A 20,266-nucleotide genomic window follows, 5' to 3' on the forward strand; every position below is an offset into this window, starting at 1 on the left:
TTTGCATTTATTGCCCATTCCGTATAATTTTCATTCGTAAGTGGCTCTATGGTAACCCCAGAAGTAGCCATTATAATTCTTTACTTTTAAATTCGCATGCGCGATAAAAAGAGTCTTGGATGAAAAAATCCTACAGTTCCATTAGGTAGAAAAAGAGTTCACTTCCAAAAAATTTCCGCTTCAAATATCAACTAGTGTAGCTTTTCCACAAACATCCGAGATCTCTATGAAATTTCGTAATTTGACTGAAGAACATCGGTAAAGGAAACGACTAACACCATTTTCTTACACATCGCTTGTTACGGCCTCCCCGAATAAAACTTTCTTGCACAGCGGTATTTGCTCGAAAAAAAAATAAAATTTTATTCTCAAAAAAATTTACAACTGATTCACTTTCAAAGAACTCTACAGGGGAAAGGCAATCTGGGCCCATAACCCCTTGTTGGATGGGAAGGTATGATTGAAACTAACTCTTGCCCAAACAACGTAATACATCTAGCAGAGTGAAATTGGAGTTCGTGAAACAGTATAATTGAAGACGAATAGCTCATTAAACATCAATTAATTTATTAAAAGATAAAAAACAAAGTATATGGCTTTGACAAAAAGTAAATAAGGATAAGTATATCATTATTGCAAATACCCCGTTGACCTAGACTGATAAGTATTATCAATTGACCCGACTATCGTTCATGAGGAACGAAGTCTTCAATGGACAAACGTCATACTACTTCAATTAAACAAAAAAAAGGCTAACAGCCTAAGCTTGCTGAACAGACAGCAAGTTGGCTTGCCTGACATGAGCCAACTCGTCTAGGCTGTGCAAGAAGTGAGAGAGAGATCTACTGATAACAGCTTTGCTTATATTCAGACTCTCATTAGCATATCTTCACTTCAATGCTACCTGATCGTGATCTTCTGTGGCCAAGCCCGAAGCGTGTGTACGTGACGTCACATGTTCACGTTAAAGTAGTCACGTCATGGGCAACGCCCACTACACGTGCCGTTCTCTATTCCAAGACTAGTTACGTCACGGATTCTAGCGTTCGTTAAGGAACAATGATATGAAAACTGCAAATATGTAAAATGTTATCTAACATGATAAAAAATGATAATAGACCTTCACTTAGATTGACATACTATGTCTATCACATTTTTCAGTGATGCAGCAAGGGAAGATTTGAGGTCTTTGACCTTTGAGGTCCCCCCCTCCCCCAAGCTTGTGGTTTTTAACATGGCTTTGCCAATCCTAATGTGTTACCTTATATGTATGTAAGGACTGTTTAGACCAATGCCTCCCCCCCCCTCCTCTGGATGTAAATTAATGCTGCACTAATGATCTCCTTCTAAGTCATTCTCCAGAACACCTAACTTTTATGCACAAATATTTTCCAATTTCGAAACTTTTCACTTTCTTTTTTTTTTTCATTCATACAGGAAAGTATTACCTACTTGAAATAACCGTAAACAATGGCCCGGCTAAGTTCCAATTATTTTACTCACAAATGAAAAAAAATGCCTTGTTCACAGAAATTAAAAAAAAAAAAGAAAAAAACTTGAAAGGTTTAAAAATCAAGACCAATTTTAATATCAAAGGAGTAATTTTGTTGATTGTGCAAACAATGTACTATTTTAATGATTAGTGGGAATCTAATATTAAGCTCTCTTAATTAAATTACGGCTTGATTAGTACTTATCCTTTTAGTTTAAATGTGTGTTAATAAAAAATATTTAGTAAACTTGAGAATATACTGGCAATTTATAATTTGGTAGAATGCCTAAGTTTGATGTATTTCCAATCCATCATTTATTTTCATCTCAGAAATAATGACATTGATAAGGTCTGTCGTGGAGGTGAGGGATTTTCCATTAATACAGCCCTAATGGATGCATTTTTCAGGGAATTTTTTTTTTCTTTGTTGCTATAATCTGCACATATTAAGCATATGGAAACATCTCTTATTTTTTTTTACATTAAATTACATCCCTGAAATTCAAGTTCGCGGAGGTGATAAGTTACTATAACCACACTTACTTTTTAAAACAAAATCTATCTTCTTGTTTTTCGACAAAAATCTCACAACTTCTTTATGGCTGAAAATAAACAAGGGGGCTGCCTTGTATCATGGAAAATAAAATTTGATGTCATTATTACCACGTGTTAATGAGAAATCGCATTTTGTGTTTAGGTAACGGAGGTGAGAATTTATTATGTGACATGACTCGTTATCCTTCTAAAACAAATTAAAACACAATATTAAAAAAATGAGCATACTTAAACAATTAGTATTTGAGACACTTGTAAAAGGAATGATAAATAAGTATATACTTTTAATTAAACAAGTTATTAAGCAACATAAACAGTAACACAAGTTGTGTAACATGCAACGGAAGTGAGAATTCACATGTTGTGAACCAAAAATATACTAAAATAGAAATTATTGTTAAAAAATTGTTGTCGGGTATAAATAGATATATTTTTGATGAAATTTAAAAGTATTGTTAAAGTTTTTGCTGTAAAAAGAGTGTGACTGAAAAGTTACACTTTTTGAAGAATGACCCTTCAATAATCCTTAATACCATTAAAATAACTTAATCAAGTTAGGAAGTTCACCTGTTTGTTCAAATACAAAGTGAATGAACCCTATCTCTAAAGATTTTAGCCATTCAGTATCGTAACATGGTAAATAATAGGGCAATAACATCGGATTTTCAGTTAATAGATTTTGAATCTAATTAATTACATTGAGAGTAGAAAAAAAATACAAAAAAGGAACTATCCAGATAGCAATAAATATCACTACGCACACCAAATAGCATATGAATAATAGTAGTTTTTTTTTTAATATTAATTTAATTTTTTTTAAATAGATGCTGTAATGACATTAATTTCTGAATTTCTTTCTGACTACATATTTTCATTCTTTGGTTGGCATTGATGAAGAAAAAGCAATAGCTTCAGAAATTGATCTGCTATTATGAACAATTTATATTCTCTCAAATTCAACATTGCTTTTCCTTTTCTCTCTCACATACTCTTCTGAAATGTTTTACTGCTATGAGCAGGCCCATCATTTCAAATTTCTTCATTGGGGAGGGCAGGTGGCAAAGGTTATGTACTCGATGTATAACTGAAAAACAATAAATATGCTCACACATATGCAAATACATTCATTTTTCAAAGCCAGGGTCAAGTGAAGTTGTCCCATCCTGAACTCATAAATGCCAGGACCTGGCTATGAGTATTTAAAATTTCTTGTCCTGTTAGTTTTTTTTTACTCTCCTGCCTGTATGTGCTTTGCTTTGTATTTAAGACAAGGACTTGGACTGCTTGAAAATATTTTTTAAATTGCACTTCACACTTCAATATATTTAGATTTTGTGGTGAATTTCTTTTAACAGTTATTCTAAATTTGTATTCTTTTAATTTTCTTTTTTCCAGGTGCTATAAATATTGTAAATCTTGCTTCCAAAAAGGATATTTTAGACACCGATCATCTTACGTATTGGCTTTTACGATTCTTACCTGGATTTTGCTTTTTTGAAGGTGTACTAAATTTGTACATGAAAACATTCTTAATCCCCTCTTGTATCAGGATTCCATTTATGTTTATTGAATATTTTTGCAGACAAGATGTTGTGGATCATCCTCTTATAAAATGTTGTAAAGGTAACTAGGTGTTTTACTTTTCAAATACTTGCTAAGATATGCTCACACATACCCAGTTGCAGATACAATGGAAGGGTCATGGGGTCATGACCGCTACCCCTAAACATTCGAAAGTAGTATCCATCCACATTGTGTTCAAACACTTTATGAATAATATGTCAACAATTTCAGTAGTGTTTTGATTTCATTAAATATTTTTGAAAGTAATTATTTGAATTACTACTTATCATTGCTTGCAAAATTAATTTTGAACGTTAATGACCTACAAGATGCCTTATTCTTGGCCAATTTGGTGCTTTTCATTGATACCCAAGCAGTTTTAGAAATTTTTTCGTGCCCAAAACGGTAGGTTCGTTCAGGGGGAAGAGGTTATTCTTCAGCGTGACGCCTCTAAAATGGTAGTCTGTATCCGCCCCTGCACATACCTATAGTCAAACTTATCTATTTTGAAACTGCCTATCTTAAAAATCTCTCTAAGTCAAATTTTCCCAATTTCTCTGCATTCTTAGCAAAAATTCAATGTCAACTGTACAGGAAAATGTTCAACAATATTAATGCAAACGAAAGTGATTTAAAAGAATACACTAAATTTTTGACTTTGTTTCGGTGCTTTTTTTAAGACTTTTATCAAAAACTCAGTATCTTGAGCCCTTCTTATCACAAATATTTCTTCTTCAGGATGAAATTGTGGCAGACAGGTTCAACTGTACATGCATGTAACAAACAAACTAAACATAAAACACCACCTGAGGAGGCATTAGAGTATTTGGCTTAGGTTACGCAATTGAGAAGAATTTGGTACAATTGGAGAAAGCAAGGCACATCAAGTCACATCAAGTGTGAAATTCAAGAATCCAAAGATACGATAAGTCGAAATCGTAGGATCACTCCATATTAAATCAACAATGTGCTGTCCCATACTATTTTTAGCATACTTTTCAGTAACCAATTGCTGAATATTTGGCTCCAGATTTGTTACATTATCACTAAGTGGGTTTTTCGATTTGTAATATTGAACAAAACAACAAGCCACATAGATGTAGCCCGGGGGGGGGGGGGGGGCGTAAGTTGGGCACCACTGATTTAAGATACAGGTAGTTATAATATGGATCAACAAATTTTTATGTTAGTAATGTCCGCTACTTAAAATCCTTTCACATGTTTAAACAATAAAATATAAGTATGAACTATTAACAATCCAGGGGGAAAAAAATCTTGTTGTGTCTCTGGTTTATTTGATGCAATATCATTTTTAGCCTCTTTCTTTAATATTTGACGTAATTCTTTCCACAAAATGTGAATTTATTGCTTTTAATACTATACTGATTTAAAATTAGACTTTCACTCATACTGATAGTATTCTGAATAACTGAATAAAGTCATAGAAAATTATAGATGTTGATCCCTACTAATGACTAACTTGTTTTAGTTGTCTGTTTTGTCTTAGTTCGTTTTTGTCATTTATCATTTTTATTTACAGTTACAAATTTTATATTGTTGCTTTTTTCAAATGTAAAAAATTTTGAGTTTATAAGGATTTTTTTTTTCCTTTCAGAAGAGAATATTTTCCAAACTACTTTAGACACAAAAATTGTAATTCTACTGCTGTTTAATATGCTTGTTGTCTTTACTTCTTTAATATTTCTTGAAAATGCGTTTGATAAAATGTATGGCGGATACGTCCCATTCCAAGGATACCTAAACAAATCTGTTGAGAAACAGGATAAATCTGAGGAGGACATTATTAATGAAGCAAATCGCATTAAACATCTAGTAGCTGATGGAGACACAACTGAAATTCTAAAAGTTATTGATCTCTCCAAAAAAGTGCAAGGAAACTACATAGTGGATCATTTAACATTTTCTGTTCCTGAAGGTGATTGCTTGGGAATTATTGGATCTTTTGGTGTTGGTAAAACAGCAACAATGGCCATGCTTTCTGGTGCAATTTCCCCTTCTGAAGGAGATGCTTACATAAAAGATAGCTCTTTGAGTTATTGCCTGAAAAGAGTAAGTTAATAATATTCTTGTGTTCAAATTGTCTTGTTTTAGTTAAGTTAATCTTGAAGTATCAGTGTAAGGAATAAGTAGTTGTTAGTCACATTTTGCGACCAAAAATTTAAGTTTTACCCCTAGTTTTATGATTTCAGGTAAACAGAGTTGCTATAGGCTACTTAATTGCGACTTGTTGGTACTTTTTTTTTGGCATTAGGTGACTTTGTAGATGTTTTCAAGTAAAAATAGGCTAAAGAGCAACCTATTTTCACTTGGGCTACTTTTTTTTCCAAAGCAAGTTTTCATTCAAAGATACTCCTTTTTTTACCCTATTTGTTTATTTGTAATTTTGATTCCCCTTATTATTTTTTAAAATTATTATTATTATTTTCCATTTTACTTATTTGTAAGAAAAAAAAAGCTGCTTCCTTCGCCTTTTACATTGGACTGACCCAGTGGCAGATACAATGGGGGAGTCATGGGAGTCATGACCCCACCCCAAATCCATGACAGTATTTGAATGTTAGCTTTAAAAAATTAAAAACTTGATCAAAATATTTTTTTTTAATTCAAATTTTTTTGGGTATAACACAAAGGGGTGAATACAAGAAGGGGGGGGGGGGGGGTTGGACAATACTTTGTAATTGTTATAATGATCATTGCATTTGAGCAGTGAAAGTGAATGCTTAAAAAAAAAAACGGAACGAAAACCTAAGAAAAAGTAAATTTTTGAATTCCTTTTTTTGTGGCATTATGTGTCATTTTTCTATTGATAGCTCTGCTTTAGACAGTTCTTCTACGGCAGGTGCAGGAAAATGTAAAGTAACAAAGAAGTGTGTACCACCCTAACGCTTTTTATGCAACAAATGTAATCAAAGATAGTTATTGTAAAACTATTTCCAGAGCTGCAGGCATTGCTTCAATTCATAAAGCATTTGAGTGTATAAATATTTTTGATGTAAAATCTCTGTACGTTATTATTCTTTTATGTCGTGATTTTTAGACAGTTTAATTTTTATTCATGCTGAGTTATTTGTAAATGTGTTGTAAATACTTAATTAGTTTGAATAAGTGTTTTGGATTTTGTGTCGTGCAAGAAATGTAAAATTTTATTTTCGTGTTAGCACGAAACCTAGTTATGCGAGGGTTCTCATAACTTAACCCCTCGTATTAGATGGAAACTGCTAAACAAAGTCGCTTTTTGTTAGAAAAGGACTACCTTTAACAAAAACAAAGAAGCTTACAGGTGACAAAACATTGTTGTATGTTTTTGCAAAGTAAAAAAAAAAAAAGAACCCAAATTCGATGGAAATATATCCCGAGTCCCTGTATCAGTCTCTGAGACTGCGACTTCCTGGTCCACCTCCAATTTTTCTACAGCTGAAAAGAATCAGTTGGTGAGTATTTATCAATGTACGAATTGCATTCATAAATTATTTAATTTTAAATTAGATTTTCGCCAAAGTTTTAATTGAAGTTTTAATAGTATATTTATGCATGAAATGAACCTTCTTTAAGGAGATATCAGTACATCTATACTAATAATATAAAGCTGAAGAGTTTGTTTGTTAGAACGCACTAATCTCAAGAACTACTGGTTCAAATTGAAAAATTCTTTTTGTGTTGAGTAGTCCATTGATTGAGGAAGGCTATAGGATGTATAACATCACGCAATGACTAATGGAAGTGAAACAGCAGTAAAAAATGTTAAGAAAATTGGAAAATTTATATCATAATATAAAATGCTCGGAACGCGGAATATATGTATTCACAGTGGCTCGACCTGAAAGTGTGGGCGTTGCGATCCAGTGCATGTAGCTTCGAGTCAGCCATGAGGCATATCTTGAGGTTCCTCAAAATCAAGCTAAGTTATACCTGAATTTCAGAGAAAATTCTAAACGATGCTAAAATGAATTGTAAAAAAAATACGTATCATTGTCTTCTGTTTCTTCTTAATGTATTAATTAACTAATAATATAAAGCTGAAGAGTTTGTTTGTTTGAACATGCTAATCTCAGGAACTACTGGTTTGAATTTAAAAATTATTTTTGTGTTGAACAGTCCATTTATTGAGGAAAGCTATAGGCTGTATAACATCATGCTATGATTAATAGGAATGGAGCAGCAATAAAAAATGTTATGAAAACGCTAAAATTTATATCATAACATAAAATGCTTGGAACGCCGAATGTACATATATTTTTGAGGTAGACTGCATTGCTGGGCCATGCAGCTAGTAAAATATAAAAAGAGCAGTGACCATCGTAAGAAGTTATTATCTTAAAGTTTATTTCAATATAATTAATATGCAATAACTTTTTAGTTCGATCATTTAGTTAATATTTAATCACAACTGTTATGCCAAACAATCCTTCACTTCAGGCCCAGATCTATAACTTTCGAGTTCCACTATCAACAAACCCTATTCGTTTCATCAACTTCGCATTGAGAAATGCTTTAACACAGGAAGAATTTGATGCCATTCTCTTGAATTCTGATCTTGGTAGTTCAGATATTGATACTGAGGAATTTGCAGAAAAGGATGGTTTGATTGTTGTCCAGCAAATGAGGTCAATTCAGAAAGTAATGAATCAGAAGATGAAATATCTTAAGATAATGGAAGGGGTTTAACCTGGTGTAGTGTATAGAGAAAATGATTGAAGAAGCTTTCAGGGGAATCCAGGACTGAAGCATTCCTTAGAAGTTGGATCTGAAGAAATCAGTATTGTTTAAAATTATTGTTTGCTGATGAAATAATGGAAAACGTTCGAATAAATATGAACAGTTATGCTGAATTCACTGTCAACAGAAGAGGAAAACCAGACAGCAACTGCAAACTAGTAGAAAATATAAATGAAATTTGGGCATTATTTCAGTATTGCTCATAATGATTTTAGTTAGAATGAACAAGCTTCAAGATTATTGGGTGTCAAACCGCACTCTAGACCATGACCTGGTTAAGCAAATTATGCCAAAGAATTGCTTCTTCATCTTTTGAAACTGTCGAAAAAAAATTGAGAAAGATAGAAACGGTTTCATTTTTTTTCAAAAACTGGAACTACTGCTTTCAGAATAGAGAAAATATTTTCTGGTTCCTTTCAGCCCCTGTAAAGAAATAGCAATTGATGAAGCACTCATCAAATGCAAAGGAAGACTGGGAACAGTGAAATACATACATACAAAAACGGAGTTTTCTGTGTTCCAGATGCAAACTTCCAATTTTAATTATTTGGCATTTAAATACTCTTAATGTAGGCAGAGAATATGTAATTTTGGAAAATGTTCACCTGAAATGTTCATGCTGAAAAATAAAAGTCTATGATTTTTGCTTACTAACTGATATTCATGAACTGAATTTAAAATTGTTTCTGAACAAAACATAATAAGCTTATTTATAGATAAGCTTGCAGTATAAACTTTACAAATGTGTATAACAAAATACATTTGAGTGTTTCTCTTTTAGTTAGAAAGTATTTTCAGAAAAATGTCAATATTTTCATCTCCAATTAATTGTAAAAATTTGGCCAATTACTGCCAATTAATTGGTGCATCCCTAGTTGCTACCTTAATTTTGCCAGTTAAACTAGCAAATATATACAAATACAAATGTACTTGGAACTTGTTAAAAGTTCCACTGTAGTTTTAAAGGTCCTAGAACAGCAAAACTAGTTATTGCTACAGAACTCCTTGTTTTCTTTTTTTTTTTTTTTTTTTAATTATTAGTAAAGAAGCTTTATTGCATCCTAGAAATGTAGAATATACTGCAAATAAAAATAGCTATTTGCAATATTTTCCTGGCAATTTGTGCTTTACTTATGTTGATTTTTCATTGTATTCACATTTAAGTAGTTCAGGGTATAAAACTCAGGGAAAAAGAAAAAGCATTAAATATGCACATAAATTGAACTGTTTAATGAACAAAAATAAAGTAATTGTTCAAATTAGTTCAAATCATGTGGGGGAGTGAGGAACACTCCCTTTCTTTGAAGTTCTAGGATTTTTTTTTTTTTTTTTTTTTTTTTTTTTTTTTTTTTTTTTTTTTTTGCATTTATAGTCAGATTCATTTTAAATTCATCAACAAAAAAAGATATTGATTTTTTACAACTGGTATCATTTTCAAAAACACACTTTAGTCATTACTTCATTTATTTAATCATGTAAATGTAACTTTTTTGCAACTTTTAAAATTTCTCAGGTTACTTTTTTTGCAACCCTTTTGTAAGTTTTATTCTATTTTTGCTACTTTTTATAGCATTTTTCTTGTGGCAACCCTGTAGGGACCAAATGTAATGCCTAAAGGTTTCGATCACATCAAAGCTTTGCTTCATTGATTCATTGTGACTAAAACCTGTGATTGCTTTGAAGGATAAATTTGTAAAGATAATTTTCAAATGCAGTCAATATTGACCTTAAAATTTTTTTCTTTTGTTTTTACAAATATACTATCATCAGTGTGTAGCATACAACCGTGAATATTGGCAATGTGTTTAATAAAAAAATTATATTTGGATACCTATATTTGCTTCATTTGTTCACCTCAGTTGTTCATTTTGATGCCTTGAAACGTACTTGGCTTCATCATGACGCCTAGTTTTAAATTCTTATTTCTAGCACCTCTGAAGTATGCCTTTACTTTAATGCTAGTGATATTCAGCAGGCTTCTCAGGTAGTCTAGCTAGACCAAAATATGTGCCATGTATATACAGCAGTAAAATCTCATTACATCAAATACCAATGCAACAAAATATTTGTTTCAACAAAATGTTCATCAACATTTTAATTGCCATTACATTGCTTAAATTACAGTTAACAAAATTCTTATTACAACAAGCAAAATTATGCAATCCCTCAAAGTTTGTTGTAACAGGATTTAACTTTGTATCAATTTCTTTTTTATATAAATTGCTTAAATAAAAGAATTACATTTGCTTTTGTTTATGCATTTTTTTTTCTTAATCCAGTTTCAGACATTTATTGGTTACTGTCCACAGAGCAATACTTTATTAAATCTTTTGACTGGCTATGAAATGTTAACATTGTTTGCTAATCTTCGAGGTGTATCAGATGAAGCATTTGTGAAGCTGATTATACATAAAATGGATTTGCAGGAGGATGGAACTACTTTGATCAAAAATTACAGGTATAGCAAATAGTTTAAGCTTTGCTTTATGGTATGAAATTTATAATCATAAAAGTAGCTCTGATTTTCTTACACAATGTATTCAAAAAGTTCCCGGACTGGTTGTATACAATGGAACAAGCAAATTGTAAATACTTACATTTATAATTAGGCTCCTACATAACCTCCATTCAATTCAATACAATGCTTAGAATGAGTTTTCAGGTACATCATTGCCCTCTGAAATGCCTCTTGTGAACTAATGTTCAGTTCCCTTGTCACTGCCCCTATTTCCCGAGGGACTTCCATCTGGTATGTCACGTCAGTGACAGGAACAGGGGACCCTCGGGGGTAATGTAATGTCACTGCCCCTTCAATTTCATCTACTGACTCGTAACAATGCCTCTTCATCTTCAATTTGAGTTTAGGAAACAAATAGTCAGGGGGGGGGGCAGATTGGGTGATTAGGCAGAGTGGTTAATGCTCCCAATTTGCCTTTTTGCCAAAAACTCCTTGACTCCAGACTTGAATGTGGACGACCTGATTTCCGATCATCTTCCACTTCTTCACGTTACAAACCACTCGAACACGGTTTTACGACTGATTGCACTGTCGCCATGTGCAGTTTTAATCAAGTCTCCATGGCAGACTCCAATTTCTCATTTTTCATTTTTTTGCATTTTTGTCATCTATTGTTCATAATCCTTATTGTGCAAGCTTGCTTGTTTCGTTTCTGCGAAAAAAAAGACGCAAAATAGACGTCTGATTCCAACATTTCCCTATTGTTAGTATTGAATCCAAAATGCGTTTCTTCAAATATCTTGAAAACTCATTTCTGCAGATACTGCGGTTTACCTGCACTATGAGGGAGCATAGTGTTCCCTCATAGTTTCAGAAAATTTCACACTGCCTTCAGAAAATTTGAATTAAGTCCACTATCACCCCTGCATCACCAACAAAAATGTTAATGTTCCGAGAAGTACAGAAAATTATTCAATTCAGGTAGTACATAAAAGGTATCAAGAAAATTGGTATCAATGAAACTGACTACCACGCTGGAACTGAAGTAACACTTGACCCCCTCAGAGACTCCCCCCCCCCACCTATTAATTGCTTGGTTTATCGGTTTTGAATGCTCAGATAAATCTGAGCAAGTGGGTCCCTGAGGAACTTTTTTTTTAAATATATATATAAAAAAAAATAAAAAAAAAATACATGCCCCTCAAAAATAAATGGTGTCAAGTGCTGCATGTTCATCAATCAAGCTTTTCTAAAAAATTCGAATCATTTTTTAGAAAAGAGCAATTTTATGACTCAAAATTTAAATTCAGACCTCTTTGGATTTCTTTAAAATCTCAAAACTTCAGTCATCTTTATGTATCAACCAGTATTAGGTGTGATTTTTCGACGTTGACTGCAGCATGTATTAATGAAATTAATTCTGAAAATTTTATAAAAATCTTTCAAAACTTAGACTAAAAGTAATTCTAAAACTAACGTATATCAACTTATCATAGTTTAGCCTATCTACTATGTTCCACAAAGCGATTTAAACTGGCTGAAAGCACTGACGATATGATACTTAAAAAAAAAAGAAAAACATGAAAACTAAACCTATTACTTTTCTTCACAAAAATATCGTCTGCCACAATTCAACTTGATTTAATTTAAATTCTGTGACCAGAAACCGCAGACAATTCTTTAAAAATGAAGATAAGCCTTGTTTTAGAACATGGAATTATCTTAAAAAGAAGAATTTGGGGATGTTCTAATTATCCCTTGAACTTTAGTAAAGATAACATTGTGCAGATATTTAAAGACTTTAACATGCTGCAAAAATCGAACAAAAATTTGTGTTTTTTTTATAAGATAATCGCAAATTTAAGTTTTTTTTTTTTTAACTTGGAGTAAAAATCAGGGAATGTTTTTATTCTAAGCAAAAGGTACCCAATTTTCACCCCGGCACTCATCACAACACATATACAAAATTTCATGATGATCGGGTGAGTAAAGATGTGAAAGGTAATGAACTAACAAAGTCACTTACGCTTTTATAATATTAGTAAGGATTTGATTTTTTATTCTGTTGCAGGCGTAAAATTTTTCAAATCTGCAATTTTTCGGCATTTCCCCCCATTTTTGTTATTTTTCCAATTTTTTCCTGTAATTAATCTTTTTTGTAGTATGTGTGAAATAGCTCATTCAATCTTAGTGTGCCATGAGAAAAATTTAGTTGTTTAAAGGGTGCCATTCATTACCTTGGAAAAATTTGGGAATCCCTGAAGTATGCTATGAATATGCTTCTTCTTTCAGATCCAACTCTATATTAGAGCTTCTCATCTACTGAATCCTCAGTCTGAGGAGCATGACATTTGATTATTGCATTAAGTAAATGGAATGTTGACTAGGAAAATTAGATGCAATAATATATTCACTATGATGTTGACAAACAAAAGTTAATTAGTACATTTTTTTTTTCTTACTTCTTTTTCTCAGCTTTGGAGATAAAAGAAAATTAGCTGTAGCAGTTGCTGCCATGGGAATGCCTCCTGTCATGCTTTTGGATGAACCAACTACTGGTGTTGATTTTGAATCTCAGAGAAAAATTTTGCAATTTATCAAAGAGCTTGTGGATACAAAAACTCAAGCAATTGTTCTTGCATCCAGCAGGTAACTAAATAATAAACATTTGTACTTATGCAGAAACTAATGTGAGCTAATAGCATTGCGTAATGATTTTTAGAAACATTCAACTCATTTACAAATACAAAAGTGACGACCAGCAACAGGCTCTGGGCCCAGCTAGACTGGTCCTAGTCAATTTACAATCCCCAGTGAAGATCAATGGCCCTCTTAAAACTGTCTATTCTCTTGCTCATTACCACCTCTTCCGGTAAACTGTTCCAAGGTTCCACTACCCTGCTATAATAATAATTTTTCCTAATATCCATGTTAGCCTGAGATTTAAATAGCTTAAAACAATGACCCCTTGTCCTGTTTTCAGTGCTAAACTTCAGCTCCGTAACATCTTTCAGTTTAATTAATTTAAACAACTGAATCATGTCCCCTCAGTCTCTTCTTTGCTCAAGACTATACATTTTTAACCTTCTAAGCCTGGAATCACAGTCTAAGTGAGAAAGTCCATTTATTAGCCTTGTAGCTCGCCTTTGAACCCTTTCCAATACATTAATGTCTTTCTTAAGATAAGGAGACCAAAACTGAACAGCATACTCCAAATGAGGTCTTACCAAACTTCTATATAATATATTTGATCTATCACTCCAGCTAAACAGTTTTATGATGCCATATTGCTTATGGAAGATAGGAATAATGCTCTAGATTAGCGGTCGCCACTTGCCAACAATCGACCATTTCATTGAAAATGGCTGCTCAAAAAATCAAGCATTGGTCACCAAAAGTAGCAACCATGTGTTAATTTGTTAAAAATCATACTATATACTGTGCTACAACACACTTCTGATCCTAAGACGTTCGACTCTCTCTTGGCAATGTTTTTTGAAGCAAACTCTCTTAAGTTTATTTATTTTATACCCTGAATATATCTAAAAAATAAAAAAATGGCTACCATTTTTTGTTATTCTGGTAGCCACTGGCTACTATTCAGAATCCCTTGCTTAGAGCTTCAGATTACAGTTTTAATATAGGAAACAAAATAAACCCCAAGACTGGGTGTTTGAAAGATAGGTTAAAAGTCATTACATACTTCAATACATTGAGTTAATCAAAAAATTTTAAAAATCAATGGAACATGAAAAAAGGAAGAGTGTTTTTTTTTTTGTTATGGACAATGTTGGAGGATATAACCTCCCCCCCCCCCCTAAAAAAAATGAAACATTCCATTTTTAACCATAGTAAAAGACTAAAGGTAACCTTACCTCACCCCCTGAAATTTTTTCCTGCTATGGCATGCATTCATACTTGGAAATATTTAAATCAACAAATTGGGTGGGCGGTACTTTTTATGATTTTTAATTTAATTTCCCCCATTGTCTAAAATTCCCTATTAAACTTTCCAAAATCGCCTTTTCAGGGCTAGAAGAAACACGATTAGTGCAGGTTTTCTTTTTTGAGTTTTTTGTGCAGGTGAGTTCAATTTGGCTGAAAATAGAACGTTTACAGCAGGATAGTGTAAAGATTGTTTTGGCGCAGGTGCTCCATTCCAATAGAAACATTCAATCCAGAACTCTTCATTATTGTTTTAAGTTTTCTTTTCCGCTACTGCCCAAAACTAGAAGTCTTTGTTATAGGTGCAATAGTTATCTTTTTGCACATACTAAATCTTAGGAAGAGAAATACTAAATTACATTCAGAAATAAATTAGTGGTTAATAGAAAAATTAATTGTTGTCTAAATTTTCTTTTAGATTACAATTAATGCTAATAATTTAAAATTAAAATTCTTCAAGCTTTTCTAAAGGCACATTCTATATACCATGTATTTACTACCAACTTATTCTAGTCTTAAACATCATGAATATGAAAAATCTCTTGAAAAAATCAAAATACAACTCTTAAAATAGAAGTGTTTCAGAACTCAGAAAAGGTCAAATTGTTTCAGGCATAAAATGCAAGAGAAAGTTTCTTGTCGAATTATTAATGTTTTTGGAGCAAAAAATTTTAATATACAATTTGTAAATAGATTGTAGCTTTTTGTGTTCTTGATTTCATATTGTATCTTCACTAAAAGTATTATTAAAAGTAGCGGTTAAAACACTTGATATCCAAGTTTAAAAAACTTTTGATGTTACACAGTAATAAATCATCTTCAGGCTTGTACAAGGAATTCATGTCCTGAGAAATTCTTTAAATGAATCCTCTATTTTGCATTAAAACTTTATTAAAATGCAATTTAATGAAACTTAGTTTCAATCTAAAATAACGTAAAAATGTGCTAAAATAAAAAAAAAGAAAATACTGTAGCAAATGGTGATAAGAGCCATTTAGAGTGAAAATGGAGCATTTCCGTCTTTTGTTGCCACCAGATATTTAAGGGTGTGCATTCAATTAATTGTAAATTGTTGGTAAGTTTCCGAAGACACATTTTTTTTTTGTGTGTGTGTGTGTGTTTTGAGGTATTAGATATGTAAGTTTATATTCTAATTGTGTTTGTTGTGCTGACTAAAAAAATAAAAGTTTTATAGTAACTAAAAATGGACTTGCTTCATTTTCAAAATAAATAAATTGTTGTAATTGTTAATTTAAAATAAAATTGTGGCAACTATTTTGCATAGTTGTATAAATATTTTGTTGTGATATTTGAAAGTATATTAAGTGTTTATACTGCCGTGGGAAAGCTTAGGGCAGTATAACTGCAATTTTTTCATTTTTCAGCATTTTCCTATTGTTAGTATACAATCCAAAACACTCATTTCTGCATTATTCCCCTTAACCTTCCCACGGCAGTATGCTACCAAATATCCTTTTGTTTCTTTTCAAGTATTTTTGATTGTCAAGAGGTCTGCACAAGATTTGCAGTCATGGACAATGGGCGATTTCGTCACATTTGTTCTATGCCACAACTGGAAGAAAAGTATTCATCAGGCTATATGATGACTATAATTCTAAAAATGGAAAAACAAGATGACATGGACTATGTGCGTGAAGTAATACATTGCATTGAATGCAATATACCAGGATCCATGTTGATGAAGTTCGATAAGGTATTGTAAATATTTCAATTACTGTCTGCCCCATTTTATCAGGTAATGGATTAAAAATACTGTCTTTATAAGAATAAAACCTCCTGCAACCGAATATTTCTTGATAGATACAGGGTTAAAAATTCTCTTTCAATCAAATAACTTCCTTGGATAATCCAATAAGACTAGTCTACCCATTTAATCTTTTTGCAAAGAAAAATTTTGAGTTCATCAAAAAATTTTAAAAATCAATGGAACATAAAAAAAGGAAGTGTGTTTTTTATGGACAATGTTGGAGGATATAATCCCCCCCCCCCCTTAAAAAATGGAAATTTCCATTTTTGACCATAGTAAAAGACTAAAGGTAACCTTACCTCACCCCCTGATTTTTTTGGATGGCTATGGCATGCATTCATACTTGGAAATATTTAAATTATGATTTCATTTTTCTGATATTTAACGACTTTAATGTAAAAAAATGGACACAGAACAAGTTTGCTAAGTGTCCCTCCGCCCTTCATTCCTGAACCTTTGGTTTTAAATCAGAGAATCCAAAGGCATGTACAAAAACCCCAGGCATTTTGAACTGTTCCAGGGGTAGGGGAGGGGAAGCAAAGCATGTATACTCAATGTAAATGACACCAAAAATTTTCATGTAAACATGTTGTTCAGTGAGAAAGTTAGTTGCACTACTTTGTAAATATGTTTCGCCTAAGACTATTTTGATGACATTGTGTGGCAACACTTCAGACATGTACCTTTATCGTATGAAGTAGCGGCTTCCTCAAGTTTAGCTTTTTTGATAATTAGTTGCAAAAATATCTCAACTAGGGTTTCCAATCCCGTGCCAAATTCAGTCCCACGGGATTTGGGGATTGACTATATTCTTCTAAAAATTAAATTTTAATGTCAAATATAAGGAAGGACTGCTTTTAGGAAGAAATGTGCTTTTGTTACTTAAATTAGTAGTTTTCTAGAATTCCGTACACCGATTGAGGCAGTGAGAAGCAAAGGGATATAAGTAACAAAATTAAAAATTTGGAGATAACCAGTACACATGATAGGTGAACCTCTCCTCTGTCTTGGGGCAAGAGATGGTATTAGTAGCCCTGGTAGTTGCTGCTATACATTTAGATTTAGAAAAAAGTTTCAATGAAAGCGTACCTAGGATGTCATCTTTAAACGCGTTTTACTCAAAACTTGAAATCGTTCACTTGCATCCCTTTGCTTCTCACTGCCTCAATTGTAAAGTACTACAAAGTCATATCCCAATTAGCAACTGTTGTTTGATACGTAAAAGTGTGCCCTAAAAAAATCTAATGCGTCTTAACGAAGCATTTCTCGTATGGGATGGGAAAGGAATCTTGGCTGTGGCTCCACTGTGATTGTCTTTACCAAGATTAAATAATTCCTCATAAACTTCTTCACCTTCTAAAATAGATTTTTCCTTTCTTATACGGGTCATGTTTGGTTTTTGCTCAAGAACTGCAAATATGGACAGAAACGATGTTTATTTGATTTGCATCGAGAATACCCTTGTCGCTTCATTAACATTTATTGTTCATAAATGTATTCATCATAGATTCTTGTTGAAGGTATGCTTTAAAAAATTATTTTGAAAAATAATTTTTTCCTCCAATTAATCCGCAAAATTTGGCCGATCAAAAATGATCAGCAAAGTGGCCGATTAATTGGTGCATCCCTAATACCAATAAAGTTATTGTAAAATTTCTATCCTGTTTTGTTTTCTTGAGTAGTGCAACTAACTTTTTGAGTCACTCTCCTACATTGATTTCCCAAATACCATCCCTTTAAATAACTGGCCTGATGAACCAACCCCCTGGTGTTTATTTAGATCTTCAAGGAGTCCACCTCAAGGAAAGAAAGAACTGGGGGTGCATGAAATTTCACTGGGGGTTACAAGAATTATACTTATTTTGATTAAGCATATATAAGTTTATTTTGTATTGTTTAAATGTATTTCCTGTAACAAAGAAACTCTTCCAACCACAAATCGTTGTAGTATCAAGTGAAATTTTTCATAATATAGGAGAAGAAATTCATGGAAATATTTCTTAAAATCTTACTGGACATTTACATACGTTTTACTCTTACTCAAGTGTTTTAAAATTTCATTGTCAAAATTTTATCCTCTGCTGCCCTGTTTTTCAGTTCAAATATAAATACCTAACTTCTTTTGCAATGACCTCTAGCAAAAGCATTCCAAAAATGACAAAAAATAGAGAGGGTTCACATGACAAATTTTGGAAACCTCTGTATAAGCTATATTGCCAACCCCAGTATTTTAATTGGAAATGCATATATACATGTAAACACTGTAATGAATGAATACTCCCCACTCTCAAGGAGAAAATTCAGGTTGCCCGACAGAAGGGTTAGTGACAGAAATTAAGACATTTATGGCCAGCACCAATTATACAGGGTGTTCTGTTTTAACCTGCAAGACCTTTATTTTCGCAACCGTTAGTCCTAGATGTATACTTCCAGTTGCAAAAATGATCAAAATCGGATGCAGAGTTAAGATATTGAAAGTGTGAAGTAAAAATAAAAATTAGTCAAAAAATAAAAAATTTAACTTTTTATATGGGCCTCAGGTCCCCTAACTAATATTTGGAGAAATAATTTCCATTGAAAACTATTACTGACACAAAAAACTTTACATTTGTGCGATCAAAACTCAGGAGATATTCCATTTCAAAGTTTTAAGGGACCATACAGAAGATGAGATTGGAACTTATCGCCCTTTCAGAAGAATGACAGGTCGTCAAAGTAAGAAAAACAATGTATTTATATTTTTCATTGCTATTCAAAAAGAAATGCAAATGTTATGCCATGATACGCAAAAAAACACTACAAAACCTCAAACAATTTGGGAAACCACGCTCTATACACACATATCATTTTAACCACTTGTGAACCACTATATTTTCCCCCAAAAGTGTTATTGGCAAGTTAAAAATAGTCGAAGTCACAAACGCTACAGCTGCATTTCATATCTCGGTGAACATTGGTCGTACTAATTTCAAACTTTTTTTCTTGGAATTATTTTTCAATGGAGATTATTTCCCTAAATATAAGTTACAGGACCTGGGGCCAGTATAAAAAGTTATTATTTTTATTTTTTGACTTTTTTTTACTTCAAACTTCAATATCTTAACCCTGCATCTGATTTTGAATATTTTTGCAACTGGAAGTATACATCTAAGACTAACGGTTGAAAAAATAAAGGTCTTGCATGTTAAAACGGAACACCCTGTAAAAATGGCTAACAAGCCAGGAAACAAATTATCTCATTTTACTTTATAATAAAACAAGGGAATTGAAAGAATTTATCAATCCTTTTTTGTTTTATTTTCTAGGGAGTGTTCATATATCGTGTATCAGATCCAGTGATAGAATTGTGTCAGCTGTGTAAGTTCATGCAATTTCTGAATGGAATATTTGAATTCTATAAATATTTTGTGACGGATATTTCATTTATTCGTGTGAGTTTTGCCCACACTTTAATTACATGAAGAAATGGTTGATTAACGCAACCATATTTTGAAGTTAAATGTATGAAATTTGAGCACAATAAAAATTATTTAGCTATGTTATCTTTACATTATTTAACAACTTTTTTTTCTGTACAGTAAACTACCGGTCATCTACGGAATTGAGTGGCACAAGTGCCGTGGATAACAAAAATTGTAGATAAACCGTAAAAAGGCTTAAATAAGGGACTGTTAAGAGAAAAATTAGTTGTTCTTTTAAAACTTAGCTGTATTGATGCAGAATAGTTTCTACAGACAGTGAAAATATG

The 20,266-nt window shown here is 32.3% G+C and overlaps 1 protein-coding gene across 2 annotated transcripts in view; it reads left to right on the forward strand.

Moving 5' to 3' along the window:
* LOC129223456 (phospholipid-transporting ATPase ABCA3-like) overlaps positions 1-20,037 on the forward strand; it is a 37,590-nt gene extending 17,553 nt beyond the window's left edge. The window contains exons 3-8 of one of the 2 annotated variants that reach the window (XM_054858066.1): positions 3,443-3,670; positions 5,226-5,680; positions 10,627-10,805; positions 13,281-13,454; positions 16,242-16,464; positions 19,824-20,037. In XM_054858066.1, the coding sequence (XP_054714041.1) occupies positions 3,443-3,670; positions 5,226-5,680; positions 10,627-10,805; positions 13,281-13,454; positions 16,242-16,464; positions 19,824-19,979 (1,415 nt within the window). In that variant the 3' untranslated portion in view covers positions 19,980-20,037. The remainder of the gene's footprint in view (positions 1-3,442; positions 3,671-5,225; positions 5,681-10,626; positions 10,806-13,280; positions 13,455-16,241; positions 16,465-19,823) is intronic. The other variant, XM_054858067.1, reaches the window with a different exon arrangement.
* The last annotated feature ends 229 nt before the right edge of the window (positions 20,038-20,266 follow it).

Source organism: Uloborus diversus, chromosome 1 (assembly GCF_026930045.1).
Source record: "Uloborus diversus isolate 005 chromosome 1, Udiv.v.3.1, whole genome shotgun sequence".
NCBI classification, from domain to species: domain Eukaryota; kingdom Metazoa; phylum Arthropoda; class Arachnida; order Araneae; family Uloboridae; genus Uloborus; species Uloborus diversus.